This window comes from Pleuronectes platessa, chromosome 11 (genome assembly GCF_947347685.1).
Source record: "Pleuronectes platessa chromosome 11, fPlePla1.1, whole genome shotgun sequence".
NCBI lineage: Eukaryota > Metazoa > Chordata > Actinopteri > Pleuronectiformes > Pleuronectidae > Pleuronectes > Pleuronectes platessa.
In genome coordinates, this window is record NC_070636.1 from 6,707,178 (window position 1) to 6,730,393 (window position 23,216).

Genomic DNA, 23,216 nt, shown 5'->3' on the forward strand with positions numbered 1-23,216 from the left:
GCAGGTTTTTTACGATACAGCTCCGTTTACAACACGTGCAACTCGGCCGGTCAACGCAGCGTTCACAGCTCCACCAGAGAATCACCATGAAAACTCATTTGTTGGACTCCAGGGGCGTTTCAAGGGACTTTAGGGGCCTCAGGCAAAAGGGACCTGGGGAGCCTACATTGACCCAAACAGCCCCCTACAATGAAACACATGAACCACATCTTTACAATCTTCAAACAAATTGATTATCATCTAAATTAAAAAGTGCAGACCTGTGCATCCACGTACAGGATAGTGATGTAATAAAATCTAGTAAATAAAGTAGAAAATATAAATATGACAAAGTTGGTTTCATGGGGCTTTGTTTGGAGATTTCTTAACATTTAAAACTGTGAATTTGTTTCAGTTGTGTTTAGCTTCATTGTCGCTCTGCTTGAAGACTTGTGTTGTGTTCACTGGACCAGTTATTCTCTGTGCAGCTGCAGCAGACCAGTTTCACTTCAGTCAAACTTAGGGAGGTTTTTGTACGGCTCTAAATCAGTGTGAACTTTGCGCTAGCATCACGACCGGCACAGTAGTAATCTCCAACATCTTCAGCCTGAACACCGCTAATGGTTAAGGTGTAGCTAGAACCAGAGCCACTGCCACTGAATCGAGGGGGAGTTCCTGAATATAGAGTTGATGCATAGTATATAAGAAGCTTGGGAGCCTGTCCAGGTTTCTGCTGGTACCAGGACAAAAGATAAACAGAACCAGACTTATGAACACTGGGGTTGGTGTTACAGGTCAGTGTGACAGTGGATCCTGGAGTAAATGTCACGACTGGAGGCTGAGTCACAGTCATCTGACCGCTGCATCCTGCACACAAACACAAATCATACATTAATCAGCGGAGGTGAAGAGAGAGAACAGGCAGCGCATCACGTCTGAAATGTTGCTGAGTGACTGAACCTGTGAAGCTGCAGCAGGCCAGCGTCCAGATGAGGAGGGTGATGAGAGTCATGGTGGTTGTGGTCGACTGACGGGTCTGAGTCCTGCAGAGTTGGAGTCACAGGACTATAAAGCTTCTCAGTTCAGTGGAGGATCAGCTGACGATGCAAAGCCTCCTCTCTATGGAAATGATTCCTCTGCTCTGAGCGGACTGAAGGTGACGTGGGACACAAACTCAGGAGCGTTGCTGTTTGGATTTACACTAAATATGAAGAAGCACAATTGAGGGTCTTCAGCATCTGGATTCAAATTGTGTCACTTTCATTGATGCAAATATGTGTATTTCATTCCCTTGAATTAAAGAGTGAGTAGATGTACTATAGAATTTTCAAAATATTTACAGCTTTCCAATTATGACAAAAGTCTTTTCGAAATATTAAGTTAAATCATCTTTTTGTCTCTCAGTGTTCAGAAGTAACAAAAATGCTAACAAATATTTTGTCATCAAAATTATAGAAGTGCAGACCTGTGCATCCACATAAATGACAATGAAGTAGTAAAGTTTATGTTCAATAGCCCCCCCCACTACCACGTCAGGCTCATCTTACATTAAGACTCTGTGTGACTTTAACTCTGAGGAGCAGCGATGCATAAAATTCATGCAAAATACATTTGAGTGCACCTGTCTTTATGAAACTGAGAGGAAGAGGTGACGCTGAGTGAGAACATGTGGACATCACATGAAGGAACTTTAACTTCTGTGTCTGACTTTGAAAAGTTCTGGTCTGCACACATGGGAAAAGTTCATCTTCAAGGCTTTTTACCAGAAAACCTTTGAATGTGATTGTTGTTAATGGACTATTTCATCCCAAACCAAGAAATGTATCAAAATCTAACCAAGTGATTTTGTTTCCTCAACTAAATCCAACTGTGACTGAACACTGAAGCCAGGAAGCTGCTCTGGGAGTAACTCTCTCCCTCAGGAATATCCCTTCATGTCTATAAGTACATGCACACTGCCTTCTGTTGGAAGGTCACCATCATCACTAACTCCCTCATGGTGTGAGGCTGATTTTGTTTTCTGTCCTTGTTCAACCTTTTCATCACCATGTACATCACTCATTTCATGCAGCTCTGATATTAGGGAAAGAAGTAAGTACCGTAAATCCTCTAATATAGGCCCGGGCCTTTATTTTACTCAAGCGCATCGCGGCCCAGGCCTTTATTGGAAGGAGGCCAGAATTAGAGGCAGGCCTCTATTTCTATTTGAGCAAAATAAACTACCAGTAGAATGAATAAAAACGAGATTTTGTGTCTATTTGAACCTATAAAATACTAGGTTCAGGCTAACAAAAACATAGCAAACATACCGGTAGTGCATTGTAAACACTTTGAAATTAAAAACCATAAAAATCCTCCTCATAAGTTTCCTCCTCCTCTTCATCTCTCCCTGTAATCTCCTCATCACTCGCGCCAGCCTCTACAACAAGTTTGTTATTATACAGTTCCTCATGTTCCGCTGCGCGTCTGTTCTCTTCCTCGCGCAGGCGGGCATCAGTCAGGGCCTGTCGTCCAGCAGCGCAGGGCTGTAAAGAACGATACATTAATTTAGTTTGGCCGTTATTGCAAGTCACAGTGGACACGCTCACTCACAAATGCAATTCCTCTAATGGTAGAGAGAGAGAGAGAGACAGAGAGACAGAGACAGAGAGACAGAGAGAGAGAGAGAGAGAGAGAGATAGAGAGAGCGAGCGCGAGCGAGCGAGAGAGACGTGAGTGCTAATTTCAACATACCTGTCCCTCTCAGAAGCACAGTATGAGGTCGTCGTCACTCCCGTCGGGTTTCACAGACTGCCCACACACTTTGACGAACTTGATGATCAGCTCCTTGTCCAGCTTGTCCCGTGCAGTGAGAACCCAGTCCACAAGCAGACGGCGAGATGGTGCTTTTAGGTTCCCTCCACTTGTGTAACGTTTGTCCGCGTCCCCAGCCATCCACTCATCATAAGAAGCATGTAGGCTCGCCTTGAAGGGCTGGTTCCACATGACATCATGCTTCTAATAATAGCCCCGGCCTCTATTAGAGACCGGCCTTTATTTACCTCCGCCGATAGCGAGCCCGGCCAATGTTAGAGACCCGGCCGCTAATGGAATACAGGCCACTATTAGAGGATTTACGGTAAGTAAGCGTCATCTGACCTCAGTGACCCCAGGCCTCTGTTTTATTTAAGTATTCTCACCCTCTGAGAAAATACTCTGAGTATCAATCAGACTAAATGTGACAGTGAAGTTTACGAGTATCAGGCTCATTCGATTCCTTTTTTAAAAAAAAGAATAAAGTTTAACATTTCAATTCCATTAAAACTGAGCAAACTGCATCTGCTAATAAAGATAAAACCATGTGAATAAAAAGAGCTGCAAAATGCATCATGAGCCTAAAGAGACCTTAGTTAGATAGACTGTTTACATGAAGATATATACAGTCTGATTAATATAAGAGGACATATAAGGTCGATATGGATTTAAATGCAGTCTGTTGAGTAGCTATATATATATATACAGTTAATATAGAGATATAGACAGTTGGATTGTGATATGATGATATAAAGGGTCTACTTAAACTCCAAACTGAGTTTAACCTTTTATCTACAAATGAAGCAGAATTGCAATTGCTCAAGTCTAGACAGCGATTTTTTTAATCAGGGGACAGGGCTGGAAAACTCCTTGCCCAGCAAGCCAGAGCTGCATCCGCCTCCAGGCTTATTCACAGTATTAGGTCTACACCAGGCGTTATCCTTACTGACCAAAAATCCATGAATGAAACATTCACCAAATTCTATTCTGATTTATATGCCTCTGACCCCCCCCCAGACCAGTACAACCAGTACACTAATCACCATTGAGTTTCCTAGAGTGGACGAGGAGCTTGTGGAGAATTTGACCAATCCAGTTTCATCAGCTGAGATCATGAGTGCTATTCGTACTTTACAGAGTGGCAAGTTGCCGGGCCCGGATGGATTTAAGGTAGAATTTTATTAGAAATTCGCCCCACTTGTCTCCACAATCTTGTGCGATGTGTATAATGAGGCCCTTTCTCTTGGCCGGCTTCTTCCAACCCTGACTAATACCACAATTACTCTTCTCTTAAAAAAAGATAAAGATCCTTTACTTTGTAGTAGTTTTAGACCTATATCTCTGTTGAATGTGGATTTAAAAATTCTTGCTAAGATTTTAGCCCTCCGTCTTTAGGGGGTTCTTCCACAGATCATCTCATCAGACCAAACTGGCTTCATGCTGGGGAGGCACCCATTCCACAACACCAGAAGACTGTTTAACATATTGAGCATGCCCAGTTCCAGCACCCCAGAGGTAGTGGTGTCGCTGGACACTGAAAAAGCTTTTGATAGGGTGGAGTTGGACATTCTATTTGAGGTGATAGAGAAATTTGGTCTAGGTTCAGGTTTTATTTCATGGGTGAAATTGCTATACTCCATACCAGTAGCTTCTGTGCAAACAAACAATACAGTATCACCCCCCTTCCAGCTCCACCGCGGCACAAGGCAAGTGTGTCAATCAATCAATCAATCAATCAAATTTTATTTGTATAGCCCATATTCACAAATTACAATTCATCTCATAGGGCTTTAACAGGGTGTGACATCCTCTGTCCTTAACCCTCAGCAAGAGTAAGGAAAAACTACTAAAAACCCTTTGAACAGGGTAAAAATACGTAGAAACCTCAGAGAGAGCCACATGTGAGGGATCCCTCTCCCAGGACGGACAGAAGTGCAATAGATGCCACGTGCAGGAAAACATCATCAAGATTAAAGTCTTCAAGTTTAAAGATTAAAGTCTCTAGCAGCATTTGATGGGGGTAAGCATCCCGAAGGACAACCCCAACATGACATGCCAAGCAGTCCCGCTGCAATCACAGTCCATGGTCAGCAACCAGCAGGACCACGATCCACCATCCAGACCAGAACGCCACTCCAGTCCTCAGTCACCATCCACCGCCACCCACCACGAGCCGCCGCCGCGGTCCTGGTCCAATGCCCGTACCCGATGCCAACGCGACACAGGGTCCGCCACCACGATCAGCCCACACGACACAGAATCTGCCACACAGGGTCCACCACCACCACCACGATCAGCCTACACGACACAGAATCCACCACACAGGGTCCGCCACCACCACCACGATCAGCCCACACAACACCGAATCCGCCACACTGGATCAACCACCGCGACCCCCTGTGCGCGATCAACAAACCGCAATCCATGGTGCGGCCACAGAGGCCCTGGATCTGCGGGTGATAAAGCAAAGGGATTCCGGGGAAGGGGGATAGGGATGGAGAAGAGGAAGGAGAAGCTGGAAAAAGAAGCTCTGTGTGCATTCTGACTTCTGGGGCCTTCATACTACTGGACTTCTTAGATTCAGTTAAGTATATTCTTTATTAAGCTTCTCTATTAAATCACTATTGTATCTGCTGTCTTAGGTTAACTAGATTGCTAGTTTCAACTGTTTGGTCTCACCTGGAATTGTATGAGACGGGTGCTTCTTTGTTTTTTAATTCTGTCTACTGCTTGTAGTTTCACTCAGGTGATTGAGAGTTAAAATATGAACCAGCTAAAGGTTACATTGCTTTCTTTTTATTCCAATTCTGTTAAAAAGCATAATTCTATTTTACTTTCTACCTGCTGAGGTAAATAGCCTTTGTCCAGAAACAGTTTCTGGCCAAATAGGACACTTAGCAAAGCCACTGATTAAAGAGACAAGTCTCTCTTGTTATTTAACTCTGTTGATTATCTGCTGCTGGGGCATTAACACCTAATGGTGCCTGATTGGCTCATGAGCAGGGGGAGTGGTCAGCACCTGAAGAAACCCACCCTCGACCCGTCTGAAGTAAATAACTACAGACCTGTCTCTCTCCTTCCCTTTGTTTCCAAAATTCTTGAGCGTGCAATCTTTAATCAACTTTCCTCCTATCTTAACCAAAATAATCTTCTTGACCCTAACCAGTCTGGTTTCAAGGCAGGTCACTCAACTGAGACTGCCCTCCTTGCTGTCTCTCAGCAGCTTCACACTGCTAGAGCAGCCTCTCTCTCCTCTGTCCTCATCCTTCTAGACCTCTCTGCTGCATTTGACACAGTGAACCACCAGATCCTCATTTCCTCCCTTCAGGACCTCGGTGTCTCAGGCTCTGCTCTCTCCCTGCTCTTTTCCTACCTCAATGAACGCACTTATAGGGTAACTTGGAGAGGATCTGTGTCTGAACCTTGTCCCCTCACTACTGGGGTCCCTCAAGGTTCTGTCCTGGGTCCTCTCCTCTCCTCTTTGTACACCAACTCCCTCGGCTCTGTCATTCACTCACACGGCTTTTCCTACCATAGCTATGCCGATGACACCCAACTAATCCTGTCTTTTCCCCGATCAGAAACACAGGTAGCAGCACGAATCACTGCCTGTCTGACCGACATCTCTCAGTGGATGTCTAAACACCACCTGAAGATTAACCTTGACAAGACTGAACTACTTTTCCTTCCAGGGAAAGACTATCCCATCCACGAGCTGACTATTAACTTTGACAACTCTGTGTTAACCCCCACTCAGATGGCTAGGAATCTGGGCGTAACACTCGACAGCCAACTCTCCCTTACTGCCAACATTACTGCAACAACACGGTCCTGTAGATATATGCTGTACAACATCAGGAGAATACGCCCCCTTCTCACTCAGAAGGCGGTGCAGGTTCTAGTCCAAGCTCTGGTCATCTCACGTCTAGATTACTGTAACTCCCTCCTGGCAGGTCTACCTGCTACTGCCATCCGACCTTTGCAGCTCATCCAGAATGCAGCGGCTCGACTGGTTTTTAACCAACCTAAATTCACTCACACTACTCCACTCCTCCGCTCCCTTCACTGGTTACCAGTGGCTGCTCGCATCCGGTTCAGAACACTAGTACTTGCGTACCATGCTCTGAACGGATCCGGTCCAGTCTACATCCAGGACCTGGTCAAACATTACACCCCATCCCGTTCACTTTACTTCTCTATGTATCAAATTCATCCACATCTCTCCCGATAGTTTCGGACTTCCTAATGCAATGCCAATTCTCTGGCTACAAACTCAACTGCTGAAAGAGTGAGTTATTTGCAATTATCAACTTAGTTGGTGACTTGCCAGACAACATAGTTCCCTTTAAAAGAGTGGATAACTGTTTTAAATATTTGGGTATACTTATAACAAGGTCTTCAACAGACACTTAAAATAAAAATGTTCTCCCATTGCTTGGCAAAGTTGAGAAGGACATTCATAGATGGTCTACCTTGCCTCTATCGTTGGCCGGTAGGGTGAACCTCATCAAAAAGACAGTTCTGCCAAAATTCCTATACCTTTTCCAGCATTTTCCTGTTCATACCTCAAAAAAGTGTTTTGCTAAACTGGATAAGGCAATATCAACATTTCTCTGGGCAGGTAAACCTCTGCGTATGCAGAAAAGGTTATTGTAGCTTCCTAAGAGCACAGGGGGCCTTGCTCTTCCCAATTTTTTATACTTCTATTGGGCAGCTAATATTCACAAGCTCTTGTACTGGACTGACCTACCTACTACCGACCAACCTGCCTGGGTCCACATTGAAATGTCATCATCCCAGGTCTCACTGCGGTCATGGCTGTGTTCCCCACTTCCTGTGTCAGCCACTGAAGCCAGCGATAATCCAGTAGTGAAGCAGTCATTCAAAGGACCCATCGTGTGAAAATTCCACTTTTGTAGTGCATCTACACGTTAATGTGGGTATCTGGCATGTCTACCGTCCCCAAAACTCTGGAAAAAAACAACTCGATTTGTTGTGGTTCGTCTATGTCAGAAACAATACTAGAGTGCGTCCAATGGGATTACGACCCGATTTTACGTCAGTCTCGGGAGGCGGGTGTTAGCTGGGAAGCTAGCAGAGGGGGAAAGCTAACCAGCCGGGGAGCGGGGTCAGAGGCTGAGGTCTGTCGGAAGAGCAGAGCTGGCGGCCGGGGTAAGTTAGCTCCGGAGCTCCGGCGTTGGCTCGCGAGCTAGAAGATCAAAACAGGTCAATCTGAGGAGGGATGTTTCAGACAGGGTAAAAAGGTGCTGTTTTAAATGATCCTTGTTTTATTTTGACCAAAATATCCCAAGGAACCATATCAACTGTGGTCAAATGGGCATACGATGGGTCCTTTAAGATATGGTTGCAATTTAGGAAAAATGTTGGCTTGCAAGGTTCCTCTATTCAGGCCCCAGTATCCCATAATCACAGTTTTAAACCATCCATTATGGACTCTGCATTTCAGTTGTGGTCGGAGAGAGGTGTAGCATCTATCAAGGAACTCTAGGACAATGGTACTTTCATGTCCTTCAGTGACCTATCGTCTAAACTTTAATCTCCCCTCATCTCACCTTTTCCGTTTTTTTCTAATTAGACATTTTGACCAGAAAAACTACCCTGATTTCCCGAACACTCCCCCTCAGACTCTGTTAGACACCCTTCTCATGATAAACCCCAATCAGAAAGGGAATATCTCCCATATTTTTAATGCAATGGACGCAATCACTTCAGTTTTCCCACAACACACAAAACATTTGTGGGAACAGGATCTAGGGCTCATCTAGGGCTTGTACAGTATCTCTTTTATGTCCTCATTTTGTAATGCGATGCTCAATAAACATATTTAAAAAAAAAAAAATCCTGTTCTCATATCATGTGTTTTTCACATTTTCTATTTTTATTTTATTAAAATAAAATGTATCATCACCAACATCTGCTTCTGTGTTATTTTTTCAGCGGCAAAAGATATTAATGTAATCCGTGTTTTACTTCTACTCAGACAGTAATTTATCTTGTGTGGATCTGAATGAAAACCATGTTTCTGTCTTCTGAGTTGAACATTGAACAAAATGATGAAAATCACAAATTATAAAATTAGAAGTTTGTAGGACTTTCCTCATAATTCATATTATTGTCAGTAAGTGACAGAAGTAAAAGCTTATGATGAAATGTGCTAAAATAAGGGAAATTACACATTAAGCATAAGAGTTAGAATTAGATACTCTGTTCCATCCATGTCCTGATGTGTGAGTGCTTAATGGTAATATACTTTTAAATGTGTGATTATAATAATCATCATATCACTAATTGATGAAGTGTAACAGAATCTAAATGTCAATTAAAGTTGATAAATAAATATATGGCAACAATGTGTCATTAAATGAAATTGATAAATAACCACAATTTTCTGATTATTCTGGTTTTAAACTTGCAGGATGTGCTGGTTGTATGAGCTTAATGTGTTTTATTATACATCTTATATATTCTCTGGGTTTATTGTAGTTTTCTGTTGGAACTCATTCTGTAGAGCAACTAGTTGAGGCAGGTTTTTTACGATACAGCTTTGTTGACAACACGTGCAACTCGGCCGGTCAACGCAGTGTTCACTGCTCCGCCAGAGAATCACCATGAAAACTCATTTGTTGGACTCCAGGGGCGTGTCAAGGGACTTTAGGGGCCTCAGGCCAAAGGGATCTGGGGAGCCTACATTGACCCAAACACCCTCCTACAAAAAAAACACATAAACCACGTAATTATAATCTTCAATGAAATAGATTATCATCTAAATTAAAAAGTGCAGACCTGTGCATTCACGTAAATGAATGTAAAGTAACAAAGTTTAAGTTCAACCCACCTCCTCATCTTACACACATTTAGACGTTCTAGTCTTCAACTAAAAATCTAAAATGACAAAGTTGGTTTCAAGGGGCTTTGTTTGGAGATTTCTTAACATTTAAACCTGCTAATTTGTTTCAGTTGTGTTTAGCTTCATTGTCGCTCTGCTTGAAGACTTATGTTGTGTTCACTGGACCAGTTATCTGTGCATCTGCAGCAGACCAGTTTCACTTCAGTCAAACTGAGGGAGGTTTTTGTACGGCTCTAAATCACTGTGTGGACTTTCCATCACCAACACCACCGAGACAGTAATAATCTCCAACATCTTCAGCCTGAACACCGCTGATGGTTAAGGTGAAGCTAGAACCTGAGCCACTGCCACTGAATCGAGAGGGAGTTCCTGAATATAGAGTTGATGTTGAGTATATAAGAAGCTTGGGAGCCTGTTCAGGTTTTTGCTGGTTCCAGGACATATAACTAACACTGGGGTTGGTGTTACAGGTCAGCGTGACAGTGGATCCTGGAGTAAATGTCACGACTGGAGGCTGAGTCACAGTCACCTGGCTGCTGCATCCTGCACACAAACACAAAACATACATTAATCAGCGGAGGTGAAGAGAGAGAACAGGCAGCGCATCACGTCTGAAATGTTGCCGAGTGACTGAACCTGTGAATCTGCAGCAGGCCAGCGTCCAGATGAGGAGGGTGAGGAGAGTCATGGTGGTTGTGGTGGACTGACGGGTCTGAGTCCTGCAGAGTTGGAGTCACAGGACTATAAAGCTTCTCAGTTCAGTGGAGGATCAGCTGACGATGCAAAGCCTCCTCTCTATGGAAATGATTCCTCTGCTCTGAGCGGACTGAAGGTGACGTGGGACACAAACTCAGGAGCGTTGCTGTTTGGACTTACACTAAATATGAAGCAGAATTGAGGGTCGTCAGCATCTGGATTTAAATTGTCTCATTTTCATTGATGCAAATATTTGTTTTTCATTCCCTTGAAATACAGAGTGAGGAGACGTACAAAATAATTTTTTCAAACTTTTTATTTTAATTCTTTTGAAGCATCCTGTTTGTTTTACAACTTTTGAAAAATCATGCAAAATACATTTGAGTGCACCTGTCTTTATGAAACTGAGAGGAAGAGGTGACGCTGAGTGAGAACATGTGGACATCACATGAAGGAACTTTCACTTCCGTGTCTGACTTTGAAAGGTTCTGGTCTGCACACATGGGAGAAGTTTGTCTTCAAGGCTTTTTACCAGAAAACCTTTGAATGTGATTGTTGTTAATGGACTATTTCATCCCAAACCAAGAAATGTATCAAAATCTAACCACGTGATTTTGTTTCCTCAACTAAATCCAACTGTGACTGAACACTGAAGCCAGGAAGCTGCTCTGGGAGTTACTCTCTCCCTCAGGAATATACCTTCATGTCTCTAAGTACATGCACACTGCCCTCTGCTGGCAGTTCACCATCATCAATAACTCCATTATGGTGTGAGGCTGATTTTGTTTTCTGTCCTTGTTCAACCTTTTCATCACCATGTACATCAGTCATTTCATGCAGCTCTGATATTAGGGAAAGAAGTAAGTAAGTACGAGTCATCTGACCTCAGTGACCCCAGGCCTCTGTTTTATTTAAGTATTCTCACCCTCTGAGAAACTACTCTGAGTATCAATCAGACTAAATGTGACAGTGAAGTTTACGAATATTAGGCTCATCGAATACTTCGTAAAAAAAAAGAATTAAGTTTAACCTTTCAATTCCATTAAAACTGAGCAAACTGCATCTTCTAATAAAGATAAAACCATGTGAATAAAAAGACCTGCAAAATGCATCATGAGGCCTAAAGAGACCTCAGTTAGATACACCGTCTATATGAAGATTTACAGTGCATTGCATAAGTATTCACCCCTCTTGGACTTTTTTTTACATTTTGTCATGGTATTGTTACGCCCCTGGTCTAGGGGACCCCAGAGACATAACATGTGGTGCTTCTCCCATTCTCCCACTCCCAAGCAGGCCAGTGTCACAAGGTATTTTAGTTTACGGGTAGCTTTATTTACACTTCAGAGGGAGAACAGGCCAAATCAACAAACAAAACAATCTATTTCCCTACCTTCCCTCTACAAACCCAAAATGTTAACAAAAAGACAAAAGCTTACCTAACTCTTCTTTTTCAAACACAGGAGAAAAAAAGGGTAAAAGAAAATGGCTTCTCCCTCCTACAGGGCTACCACACACAGTTTTTCTATTTTCATACATACGAGACACAGCAATAATTCAGACACTGGTCCCAGTTGGATCTGGGAGAATTGGTGGAGAGAGGAGGACTACAGTCAGTCAGTGGCTCAAGTAGGCTCCTCTCTTCACCCTGGCCAATCCTGGAGCATCAATGAGGCGGATCACGCCAATCAGCAGGTCCAACCTGCTAGCAATCAGGCACCCACACACACACACTCACTCAAGAAGACTGCTCACACACTAGGAGGAGGAACAGAACAGTAACATATATAGACAGTAGCATAGACACCCAGGGTTGTAACAGTATAACCACAGATTATTATTTATTTAATTGTGATGTTATGTAATGGCTCCATCACATAATAGTCCATCATTTGGAAGTGGGGGGAAATATTACATGGATTTCAAAATTATTTACAAATGAAAATCTGAAAAGTGTTGAGTGCACATGTATTCACCCCCTTTACTGTGTGACCCCTAACAAAGATCTGGTGTGAACAATTGCCTTCACAATTCACATTTGCAAGTCACATAATTAGTAGATAGGGTCCACTTGTCTGCAATTTAATCTCAGTATGAATACATCTGTTCCGTGAAGGACTCAGAGTTGATATAGATCATTACTGAACAAACAGAATCATGAAGACCAAGGAGCTCAGCAAAAAGGTCAGGGATAAAGTTGTGGAGAGGTATGAAGCAGGGTTAGGTTTTAAAAAAAAATCCCAAGCTTTGAACATCTCCGTTAGTCGTGTACTCCACAAATCTGGCCTTTATGGAAGAGTGGCATGAAGAAAGCTGTTGTTGAAAGGGAACCATAAGAAATCCCATTTGGAGTTTGCCACAGGCCATGTGGGAGACACAGCCAACATGTGGAAGAAGGTGCTCTGGTCAGATGAGACCCAAATTGAACTTTTTTGCCTCAATGTAAAACGCTTTGTATTGTGGAAACCCAACACTGCCCATCACCCTGAGCACACCATCCCAACAGTGAAACATGGTGGTGGTAGCTTCATGCTGTGGGGAAGCTTCTCTTCAGTAGGTACAGGGTGTCTGGTCAGAATTGAGGAAAAGATGCATGGAGCTAAATACAGGGCAATCCTTGAAGAAAATCTGATGCAGCCTGCAAAAGACTTGAGACTGGGGCAGAGTTTACAACACGTGTAACTCGGCCGGTCAACGCAGCGTTCACTGCTCCGCCAGAGAATCACCATGAAAACTCATTTGTGGGACTCCAGGGGCGTTTCTAGGGACTTTAGGGGCCTCAGGCAAAAGGTACCTGGGGAGCCTACATTGACCCAAATACCTCCCTACAAAGAAACACATGAACCACATCACTACAATCTTCAAACAAATATCATATAGTCAAAATTAAACATGTGCATCCACGTTAATGATAATGAAGTAATAGAGTTTAAGTTAACCCATCTCACCCCCTCCTCATCTGACACAGACATTAAGCCGTTTTAGGTTTTAACTAAAAGTTGGTTTCATGGGGCATTGTTTGGAGATTTCTGAACATTTAAAACTGGGAGTTTGTTTCAGTTGTGTTTAGCTTCATTGTCGCTCTGCTTGAAGACTTGTGTTGTGTTCACTGGACCAGTTATTCTCTGTGCAGCTGCAGCAGACCAGTTTCACTTCAGTCAAACTGAGGGAGGTTTTTGTACGGCTCCAAATCACTGTGTGGACACTCCACTGCTATGATAACCAAGACAGTAATAATCTCCAGCATCTTCAGCCTCAACACCGCTGATAGTTAAGGTGAAGCTAGAACCAGAGCCACTGCCACTGAATCGAGAGGGAATTCCTGAATTAAGAGTTGATGCTAAGTATATAAGAAGCTTGGGAGCCTGTAAAGGTTTCTGCTGGTACCAGGACATATAATGACCATAACTATTGCTATAAACACTAGGGTTGGTTTTACAGGTCAGCGTGACAGTGGATCCTGGAGTAAATGTCACGACTGGAGGCTGAGTCACAGTCATCTGGCCGCTGCATCCTGCACACAAACACAAATCATACATTAATCAGCGGAGGTGAAGAGAGAGAACAGGCAGCGCATCACGTCTGAAATGTTGCTGAGTGACTGAACCTGTGAAGCTGCAGCAGGCCAGCGTCCAGATGAGGAGGGTGATGAGAGTCATGGTGGTTGTGGTCGACTGACGGGTCTGAGTCCTGCAGAGTTGGAGTCACAGGACTATAAAGCTTCTCAGTTCAGTGGAGGATCAGCTGACGATGCAAAGCCTCCTCTCTATGGAAATGATTCCTCTGCTCTGAGCGGACTGAAGCTGACGTGCAGGGCCGGTCTTTCCTACAGGCGACATAGGCGGTTGCCTAGGGCGCCACTCAGAGGGGGGCGCCAAAAACTGCGCCGAGCAAAAAATAAGATGAAATAAAATAAAAATTGTTTTGCTAGGCAGAGTTTTTTGCGCCCCCTTCTCTATGTGGTATAGCCAAAAACATTGTATTGAATTACTCTGACAGTAATTTAAGTAGTTTCATTAGAGAAATCAGTAAATGACAGCAGCACTCAGGAGGAACGTTTGGCACCGGAGCAGTTTCACCCGTACTGTCAGGTGCAGTCTGGATGAGGAACTGAATGCTCCGTGTCGTTACTGCTGCTGCATTCATGCTGTATTCTACAGATATACTTTGTTGCTGTGGTATCAATTTTGGGACCCATAACATATATCTCCAACCAATACTTTGACATTAAAATTTTTTATCTAACATTAGGGTAAAATGAGGCAAAAATTGAGGTACGGACCTCCTTTGTGGTGTCAGAACATGCTAGCACATTGAGGCTTATGGTTACTGTTTGTGTGTCCAAGCAACTTCGAAGAAGAAAGAAATAATTTTATAATAAGCTTTCGTGTGTGGGGGGGGGGGGGGGGGGGGCGCCAGGAGTGAAGCTTGCCTAGAGCGCCAAATGTGCTAGGGCCGGCCCTGATGACGTGGGACACAAACTCAGGAGCGTTGCTGTTTGGATTTACACTAAATATGAAGAAGCAAAATTGAGGGTCATCAGCATCTGGATTCAAATTGTGTCACTTTCATTGATGCAAATGTGTGTATTTCATTCCCTTGAATTACAGAGTGAGTAGATGTACAATGGCTTTTTCGAAAAATTATATTTTAATTCTTTTGAAGAATTCTATTTATTTTACAGCTTTCAAATGATGTCAAACAATTTTTCGAAATATTAATTTGTGACAAGGTTAAATCAACATTTTGTGTTTCAATGTTTAGAAGTAACAAAAATGTTCACAAATATTCATTTTTTATTCTTGATGAAATTTCAAGCCACATTAGCTCAATATAAATATTCATTGTAAATTGTGTAGTTTAACCAGAAACAAGTGACTCTTCAGTGGACAGACTGTTGTTCACAGTGCAGGAGGTTTTTGTACGAGCACCTAATGAGTCTGTATCACTGTGGTACACTTTCGGTGGAGGAACCTAACTCAACATTAACTGTAAGTACCAGAGATTTTTACTTTGTGCATTTATGACTTTTATCAAATAATGAACAAGAATTTGATCAAGTTCAGAGATTGACTGGCTGATAATTTTGTTGAATTTTTATCAATCTAATGTAATCTCATATCCTGAGAGAAAGAAATGCAGATCAATATTTATGGATCGTAATGAATTTATGTTGATTTATACAGTCATAGAAACAAACTAAAACAAATGTTTCATATATTTTCATGTACAATGATGATTTTTATTCACATGTTTAAAATGTTTTAAAATAGAATTTGCTCAAGCTTCAAACTAAATCATGAACTGTTTAAATTTTTTTAGTTTGAATTGATCAAACATTATTTGGCACAAAAATCAGATGATGGACACAAACAGGATTTTATCAGTAGATGCAGCTCAGCTTTGTGTTCACGCTTCATGTGGTGAAAAGGAAGTGAAAGAAACAGACGACAAAGGTTTGAACTGTTTTCACACCAGAGTTTCAGCTCTGTGAGTTTAAACAGAAGAAAATCATCTCAGGGACGAGTTCTTCACTGTCACACGTTGAGAAACAGACGTGAAGACGTCCTCAATAATCATCAATAATCATTATCAGTGAACCTTCTCAGCCACATTGACACTTGAACCCTGCGGCTGATGGTCTGACACTGAGTGAATGATGTTCAACAGTAGAAGTTCTTCTGTTTCATCTTATAACAGACAAGAAATCACCTGTATGTCATTTTCCTTCATCCTCTTCCCTTTGTCTTTTCTCCCCTCTCTCTCCTCCAGTGGGTGTGGTGCGGCCCACCCTGACCCTCCTCCCCCCCTCCAGTGAAGAGCTGCAGCAGGGCACTGCCACTCTGGTGTGTATGGCCAGCGGGGGCTTCCCCTCAGCCTGGAGCCTGGGCTGGAAGGTGGGGTGCAACAGTTGGTCCTCAGGGGTGTCTCACAGCCCGGGGGTCCTGGAGGGAACCGGCCACTACAGCTGGAGCAGCACCTTGAGCCTCCCTGCAGACCAGTGGAGGAAGGCGGGCTCAGTGAGCTGTGAGGCCAGTCTGGACGGACAGAGCCCTGTCACTCAAACCCTGGACCCTGACCTCTGCTCGGAGTAGAGAGACGACCGGATGGAGTCATTGTGCTCTACTGTGGGTCCGTTTGATTTACATGTGTTCTACTGCAGCTCTGCATGTCTTCATGTCTTTTCTTCAACTCATTATGACAGTCCAATGCTGTATTGTGCTACTTTCGAAACAAGAATAAATATTCCATGTTCTCATGTCGTTTGTTTTTCACATTTCAATTTTTACCTTACTAAAATAAAATATATCATCACCAACATCTGCTTCTGTGTTCTATTTTCTGAGGCAAATAATTATCTAAATCTGTGTTTTACTTCTACTTAGACAATAATTTCTCTTGTGTGGATCTGCATGAAAACCATGTTTCTGACTTCTGAGTTGAACATTGAACAAAATGATGAAAATCACGAAAGTATCACATTAGTAGTTTGTAGGACTTTCCTCATAATTCATATTATTGTCAATAAGTGACAGAACTAAAAGTTAATAATGAAACCTCAGAAATTAAAGGGAAATTAAAAATATAGCATAAGAGTTAATTAGATATTCTGTTCCCTCCATGTTCTGATGTGTGAGTGCTTAATTGTAATACACTTTTGAATCGCTATTCAATGAAGTGTAACAGAATCTAATGACAATTAAAGGCGATAAATAAATATCTGGCAACATTTAGTCATAAAATGAAATCAATAAATAACCACAATTGTTTCTGATTACTCTGGTTTTAAACTTGCAGGATGTGCTGGTTGTATGAGCTCAATGTGTTTTATAATACATCGTATATATTCTCTGTGTTTATTGTAGTTTTCTGTTAGAACTCATTCTGTAGAGCAACTAGTTGAGGCAGGTTTTTTACGATACAGCTCCGTTTACAACACGTGCAACTCGGCCGGTCAACGCAGCGTTCACTGCTCCACCAGAGAATCACCATGAAAACTCATTTGTGGGACTCCAGGGGCGTTTCAAGGGACTTTAGGGGCCTCAGGCAAAAGGGACCTGGGGAGCCTACATTGACCCAAACACCCCCCTACAATGAAACACATGAACCACATCATTACAATCTTCAAACAAATTGATTATCATCTAAATTAAAAAGTGCAGACCTCTGCGTCCACGTATAGGATAGTGAAGTAATAAAGTCTAGTAAATGAAGTAGAAAATATAAATTTGACAAAGTTGGTTTCATTGGGCTTTGTCTGGAGAATTCGGAACATTTACAACTTTGAGTTTGTTTCAGTTGTGTTTAGCTTCATTGTCGCTCTACTTGAAGCTTGTGTTGTGTTCACTGGACCAATTATTCTCTGTGCAGCTGCAGCAGACCAGTTTCACTTCACTCAAACTGAGGGAGGTTTTTGTACGGCTCTAAATCACTGTGTGAACTGTGCACTGCCATGATAAGCGAGACAGTAATAATCTCCAACATCTTCAGCCTGAACACCGCTGATGGTTAAGGTGAAGCTAGAACCAGAGCCACTGCCACTGAATCGAGAGGGAATTCCTGTTTCTAGAGTTGATATTGAGTATATAAGAAGCTTGGGAGCCTGTCCAGGTTTCTGCTGGTACCAGGACATATAACTAACACTGGAGCTGGTTTTACAGGTCAGTGTGACAGTGGATCCTGGAGTAAATGTCATGACTGGAGGCTGAGTCAAAGTCATTTGGCCGCTGCATCCTGCACACAAACACAAATCATACATTAATCAGCGGAGGTGAAGAGAGAGAACAGGCAGCGCATCACGTCTGAAATGTTGCTGAGTGACTGAACCTGTGAAGCTGCAGCAGGCCAGCGTCCAGATGAGGAGGGTGATGAGAGTCATGGTGGTTGTGGTCGACTGACGGGTCTGAGTCCTGCAGAGTTGGAGTCACAGGAATATAAAGCTTCTCAGTTCAGTGGAGGATCAGCTGACGATGCAAAGCCTCCTCTCTATGGAAATGATTCCTCTGCTCTGAGCAGACTGAAGGTGACGTGGGACACAAACTCAGGAGCGTTGCTGTTTGGATTTACACTAAATATGAAGAAGAAGAATTGAGGGTCGTCAGCATCTGGATTAAATTGTGTCACTTTCATTGATGCAAATATGTGTATTTCATTCCCCTTGAATTACAGAGTGAGTAGACGTACGATACAATTTTCAAAACATTTTGTTTTAATTCTTTTGAAGCATCCTGTTTGTTTTACAGCTTTCAAATGTAGTTAAACGTTTTTTTCGCAATATTAATTCATTACAAAGTTATATCAACTTTTTGTCTCTCAATGACCAGAAGTAAAAAAATGTTAACAAATATTTTATTTTTAATTATTAAATCTTGATGAAATTTCAAGCCACATTGGCTCAATAAATATATTCAGTGTAAATTGTGTAGTTTAACCAGAAACAAGTGACTCTTCAGTGGACAGACTGTTGTTCACGGTGCAGGAGGTTTTTGTACGAGCCCCTTTATGAGTCTGTTTCAATGTGGTCGACTTTCGGTGGAGGAACCAAACTCGACATTGACTGTAAGTACCAGAGATTTTTACTTTGTGCATTTATAACTTTTATCAAATAATGAACAAGAATTTGATCAAGTTCAGAGATTGACTGGCTGATAATTTTGTTGAATTTTTATCAATCTGAGGTAATATCATATTCTGAGAGAAAGAAATGTAGATCAAAATGTATTGGTTGTAATTAATTTATGTAGATAAATACATTTATAGAAACATGCTAAAACAAATGTTTCATCTATTTTGATGTACAATGATGATTTTTATTTACATGTTTAAAATGTTTAAAGATAGAATTTGCTCAGGCTTCAAACTAAATCATAAACTGTTTAAAAATGTTTCGTTTGAATTGACCAAACATATTTTGGCACAAAAATCTGATGTTGAACACAAATAGGATTTTATCAGTAGATGCAGCTCAGCTTTGTGTTCACGCTTCATGTGGTGAAAAGGAAGTGAAAGAAACAGACGACAAAGGTTTGAACTGTTTTCACACCAGTGTTTCAGCTCTGTGAGTTTAAACAGAAGAAAATCATCTCAGGGACGAGTTCTTCACTGTCACACGTTGAGAAACAGACGTGAAGACGTCCTCAATAATCATCAATAATCATTATCAGTGAACCTTCTCAGCCACATTGACACTTGAACCCTGCGGCTGATGGTCTGACACTGAGTGAATGATGTTCAACAGTAGAAGTTCTTCTGTTTCAATTTATAATATACAAGAAATCACCTGTACGTCATTTTCCTTCATCCTCATCCCTTTGTCTTTTCTCCCCTCTCTCTCCTCCAGTGGGTGTGGTGCGGCCCACCCTGACCGTCCTCCCCCCCTCCAGTGAAGAGCTGCAGCAGGGCACTGCCACTATGGTGTGTATGGCCAGCGGGGGCTTCCCCTCAGCCTGGAGCCTACGCTGGAAGGTGGGGGGCAGCAGCAGGTCCTCAGGGGTGTCTCACAGCCCGGGGGTCCTGGGGGGGGCCGGCCACTACAGCTGGAGCAGCACCTTGAGCCTCCCTGCAGACCAGTGGAGGAAGGCGGGCTCAGTGAGCTGTGAGGCCAGTTTGGACGGACAGAGCCCTGTCACTCAAACCCTGGACCCTGACCTCTGCTCGGAGTAGAGAGACGACCGGATGGAGTCATTGTGCTCTACTGTGGGTCTGTTTGATTTACATGTGTTCTACTGCAGCTCTGCATGTCTTCATGTCTTTTCTTCAACTCATTATGACAGTCCAATGCTGTATTGTGCTACTTTTGAAACATGAATAAATATTCCATGTTCTCATGTCATTTGTTTTTCACATTTCTATTTTTACTTTACTAAAATAAAATATATCATCACCAACATCTGCTTCGGTTTTATTTTTTCTGTGGTAAAAGATATTAATGTAAATCTGCGTTTTACTTCTTCTTAGACAGTAATTTCTCTTGTGTGGATCTGCATGAAAACCATGTTTCTGACTTCTGAGTTGAACATTGAACAAAATGATGAAAATCACAAAAGTATCATATTAGCAGTTTGTAGGACTTTTCTCATAATTCAGATTATTGTCAATAAGTGACAGAAGTAAAAACTTATAATGAAACCGGAGGAATTAAAGGGAAATTACACATTTAGCATTAGAGTTAATTAGATATTCTGTTCCATCCATGTTCTGATGTATGAGTGCTTAATGGTAATACACTTTTGAATGTGTGATTATAATAATCATCATATCACCATTTGATGAAGTGTAACAGAATCTAAATGACTATTGAAGGCAAGCAATAAATATCTGGCAGCATTTAGTCACAAAATGAAATTGATAAATAATCACAATTGTTTCAGATTATTCTGGTTTTAAACTTGCAGGATGTGCTGGTTGTATGAGCTCAATGTGTTTTATAATACATCGTATATATTCTCTGTGTTTATTGTAGTTTTCTGTTAGAACTCATTCTGTAGAGCAACTAGTTGAGGCAGGTTTTTTACGATACAGCTCCTTTTACAACACGTGCAACTCGGCCGGTCAACGCAGCGTTCACTGCTCCACCAGAGAATCACCATGAAAACTAGTGGGACTCCAGGGGCTGTTCAAGGGACTTTAGGGGCCTCAGGCAAAAGGGACTTGGGGAGCCTACATTGACCCAAACACCCCCCTACAAAGAAACACATGAACAACATAATGACAATCTTCAACCAAATACTTTATCATCAAAATGAAAAGTGCAGACCTGTGCATCCATGTAAATGATAGTTTAGGAAAGAAGTTTAAGTCCCCCCCCCCACCTCAGGCACATCTTACACACATTGTTTAGCTTCATTGTCGCTCTGCTTGAAGACTTGTGTTGTTTTCACTGGACCAGTTATTCTCTGTGCAGCTGCAGCAGACCAGTTTCACTTCAGTCAAACTGAGGGAGGTTTTTGTACGGCTCTAAATCACTGTGTGAACCGATAGCTATCATGACTACCGGCACAGTAATAATCTCCAACATCTTCAGCCTGAACACCGCTGATGGTTAAGGTGAAGCCAGAACCAGAGCCACTGCCACTGAATCGAGATGGAATTCCTGAATATAAATTTGATGTATAGTATATGAGAAGCTTGGGAGCCTGTCCAGGTTTCTGCTGGTACCAGGACAAATAATGATAACTATGAATATTGGGGTTGGTTTTACAGGTCAGTGTGACAGTGGATCCTGGAGTAAAGGTCACGACTGGAGGCTGAGTCACAGTCATCTGGCCGCTGCATCCTGCACACAAACACAAATCATACATTAATCTGCGGAGGTGAAGAGAGAGAACAGGCAGCGCATCACGTCTGAAATGTTGTTGAGTGACTGAACCTGTGAAGCTGCAGCAGGCCAGCGTCCAGATGAGGAGGGTGATGAGTCATGGTGGTTGTGGTCGACTGACGGGTCTGAGTCCTGCAGAGTTGGAGTCACAGGACTATAAAGCTTCTCAGTTCAGTGGAGGATCAGCTGACGATGCAAAGCCTCCTCTCTATGGAAATGATTCCTCTGCTCTGAGCGGACTGAAGGTGACGTGGGACACAAACTCAGGAGCGTTGCTGTTTGGATTTACACTAAATATGAAGAAGCAGAATTGAGGGTCGTCATCATCTGGATTCAAATTGTGTCACTTTCATTGATGCAAATATGTGTATTTCATTCCCCTTGAATTACAGATTGAGTAGATGTACAAAAAACTATTTTAAAAACTCTTTTGAAGCATCCTGTTTATTTAACAGCCTTCAAATTATGTCAAACTTCTTTTCGAAATTTAAATTCATGACAAAGTTGAATTAACTTGTTGTCTCTTAATGTTCAGAAGTAACCAAAATGTTAACAAATATTTTATCATCAAAATTATAAAAGTGCAGACCTGTGCATCCATGTTAATGATAATGAATTAATAAAGTTTATGATCAACGCCTCCCCCCCCCCACCACCACCTCAGGCTTATCTTACGTTCAGACTCTGTGACTTTAACTCTGAGGAGCAGCGATGCATAAATTCATGCAAAATACATTTGAGTGCACCTGTCTTTATGAAACTGAGAGGAAGAGGTGACGCTGAGTGAGAACATGTGGACATCACATGAAGGAACTTTCACTTCCGTGTCTGACTTTGAAACGTTCAGAAAACAGTTTGAATGTGATTGTTGTTAATGGACTATTTCATCGCAAACCAAGAAATGTATCAACATCTAACCACGTGATTTTGTTTCCTCAACTAAATCCAACTGCGACTGAACACTGAAGCCAGGAAGCTGCTCTGGGAGTAACTCTCTCCCTCAGGAATTTCCCTTCATGTCTATAAGTAGATGCACACTTCCCTCTGCTGGCAGTTCATCATCATCAATTACTCCATCATGTTGTGAGGCTGATTTTGTTTTCTGTCCTTGTTCAACCTTTTCATCACCTTGTACATCAGTCATTTCATGCAGCTCTGATATTAGGGAAAGAAGTAAGTAAGTACGAGTCATCTGACCTCAGTGACCCCAGGCCTCTGTTTTATTTAAGTATTCTCACCCTCTGAAAAAATACTCTGAGTATCAATCAAACTAAATGTGACAGTGAAGATTACGAGTATCAGGCTCATTCGATTACTTTGTAAATAAAAGCAAGTTTAACATGTCAATTCTTTTAAAAATGAGCAAACTACATCTGCTAATAAAGATAGAACCATGTGAATAAAAATAGCTGCAAAATGCATCATGAGGCCTAAAGAGACCTTGGTTAGATAGACTGTCTATTTGAAGATATATTGACAGTCAGATTAATATATAAGGTCAATATAGATTTAAATGCAGTCTGTGGAGTATCTATATCTATATATATATATAGATATAGATAT

General features: G+C 42.1%; 4 gene segments (V, D, J or C); 2 read left to right on the forward strand and 2 right to left on the reverse strand.

Annotated features, from left to right (window-relative positions):
- Positions 1–13,418: 13,418 nt before the first annotated feature.
- Positions 13,419–14,133, reverse strand: LOC128451258 (Ig kappa chain V region K16-167-like). The segment is given in 2 exon segments: positions 13,419–13,850; positions 13,944–14,133. Coding segments are annotated over 2 exon segments (375 nt in total).
- A 768-nt stretch (positions 14,134–14,901) lies between these two features.
- Positions 14,902–16,655, forward strand: LOC128451274 (immunoglobulin lambda constant 1-like). The segment is given in 2 exon segments: positions 14,902–14,947; positions 16,109–16,655. Coding segments are annotated over 2 exon segments (360 nt in total).
- A 1,095-nt stretch (positions 16,656–17,750) lies between these two features.
- LOC128451276 (Ig kappa chain V-VI region NQ2-6.1-like) lies at positions 17,751–18,377 on the reverse strand. The segment is given in 2 exon segments: positions 17,751–18,070; positions 18,164–18,377. Coding segments are annotated over 2 exon segments (357 nt in total).
- Positions 17,753–20,223, forward strand: LOC128451268 (immunoglobulin lambda constant 1-like). The segment is given in 2 exon segments: positions 17,753–18,506; positions 19,677–20,223. Coding segments are annotated over 2 exon segments (324 nt in total).
- The last annotated feature ends 2,993 nt before the right edge of the window (positions 20,224–23,216 follow it).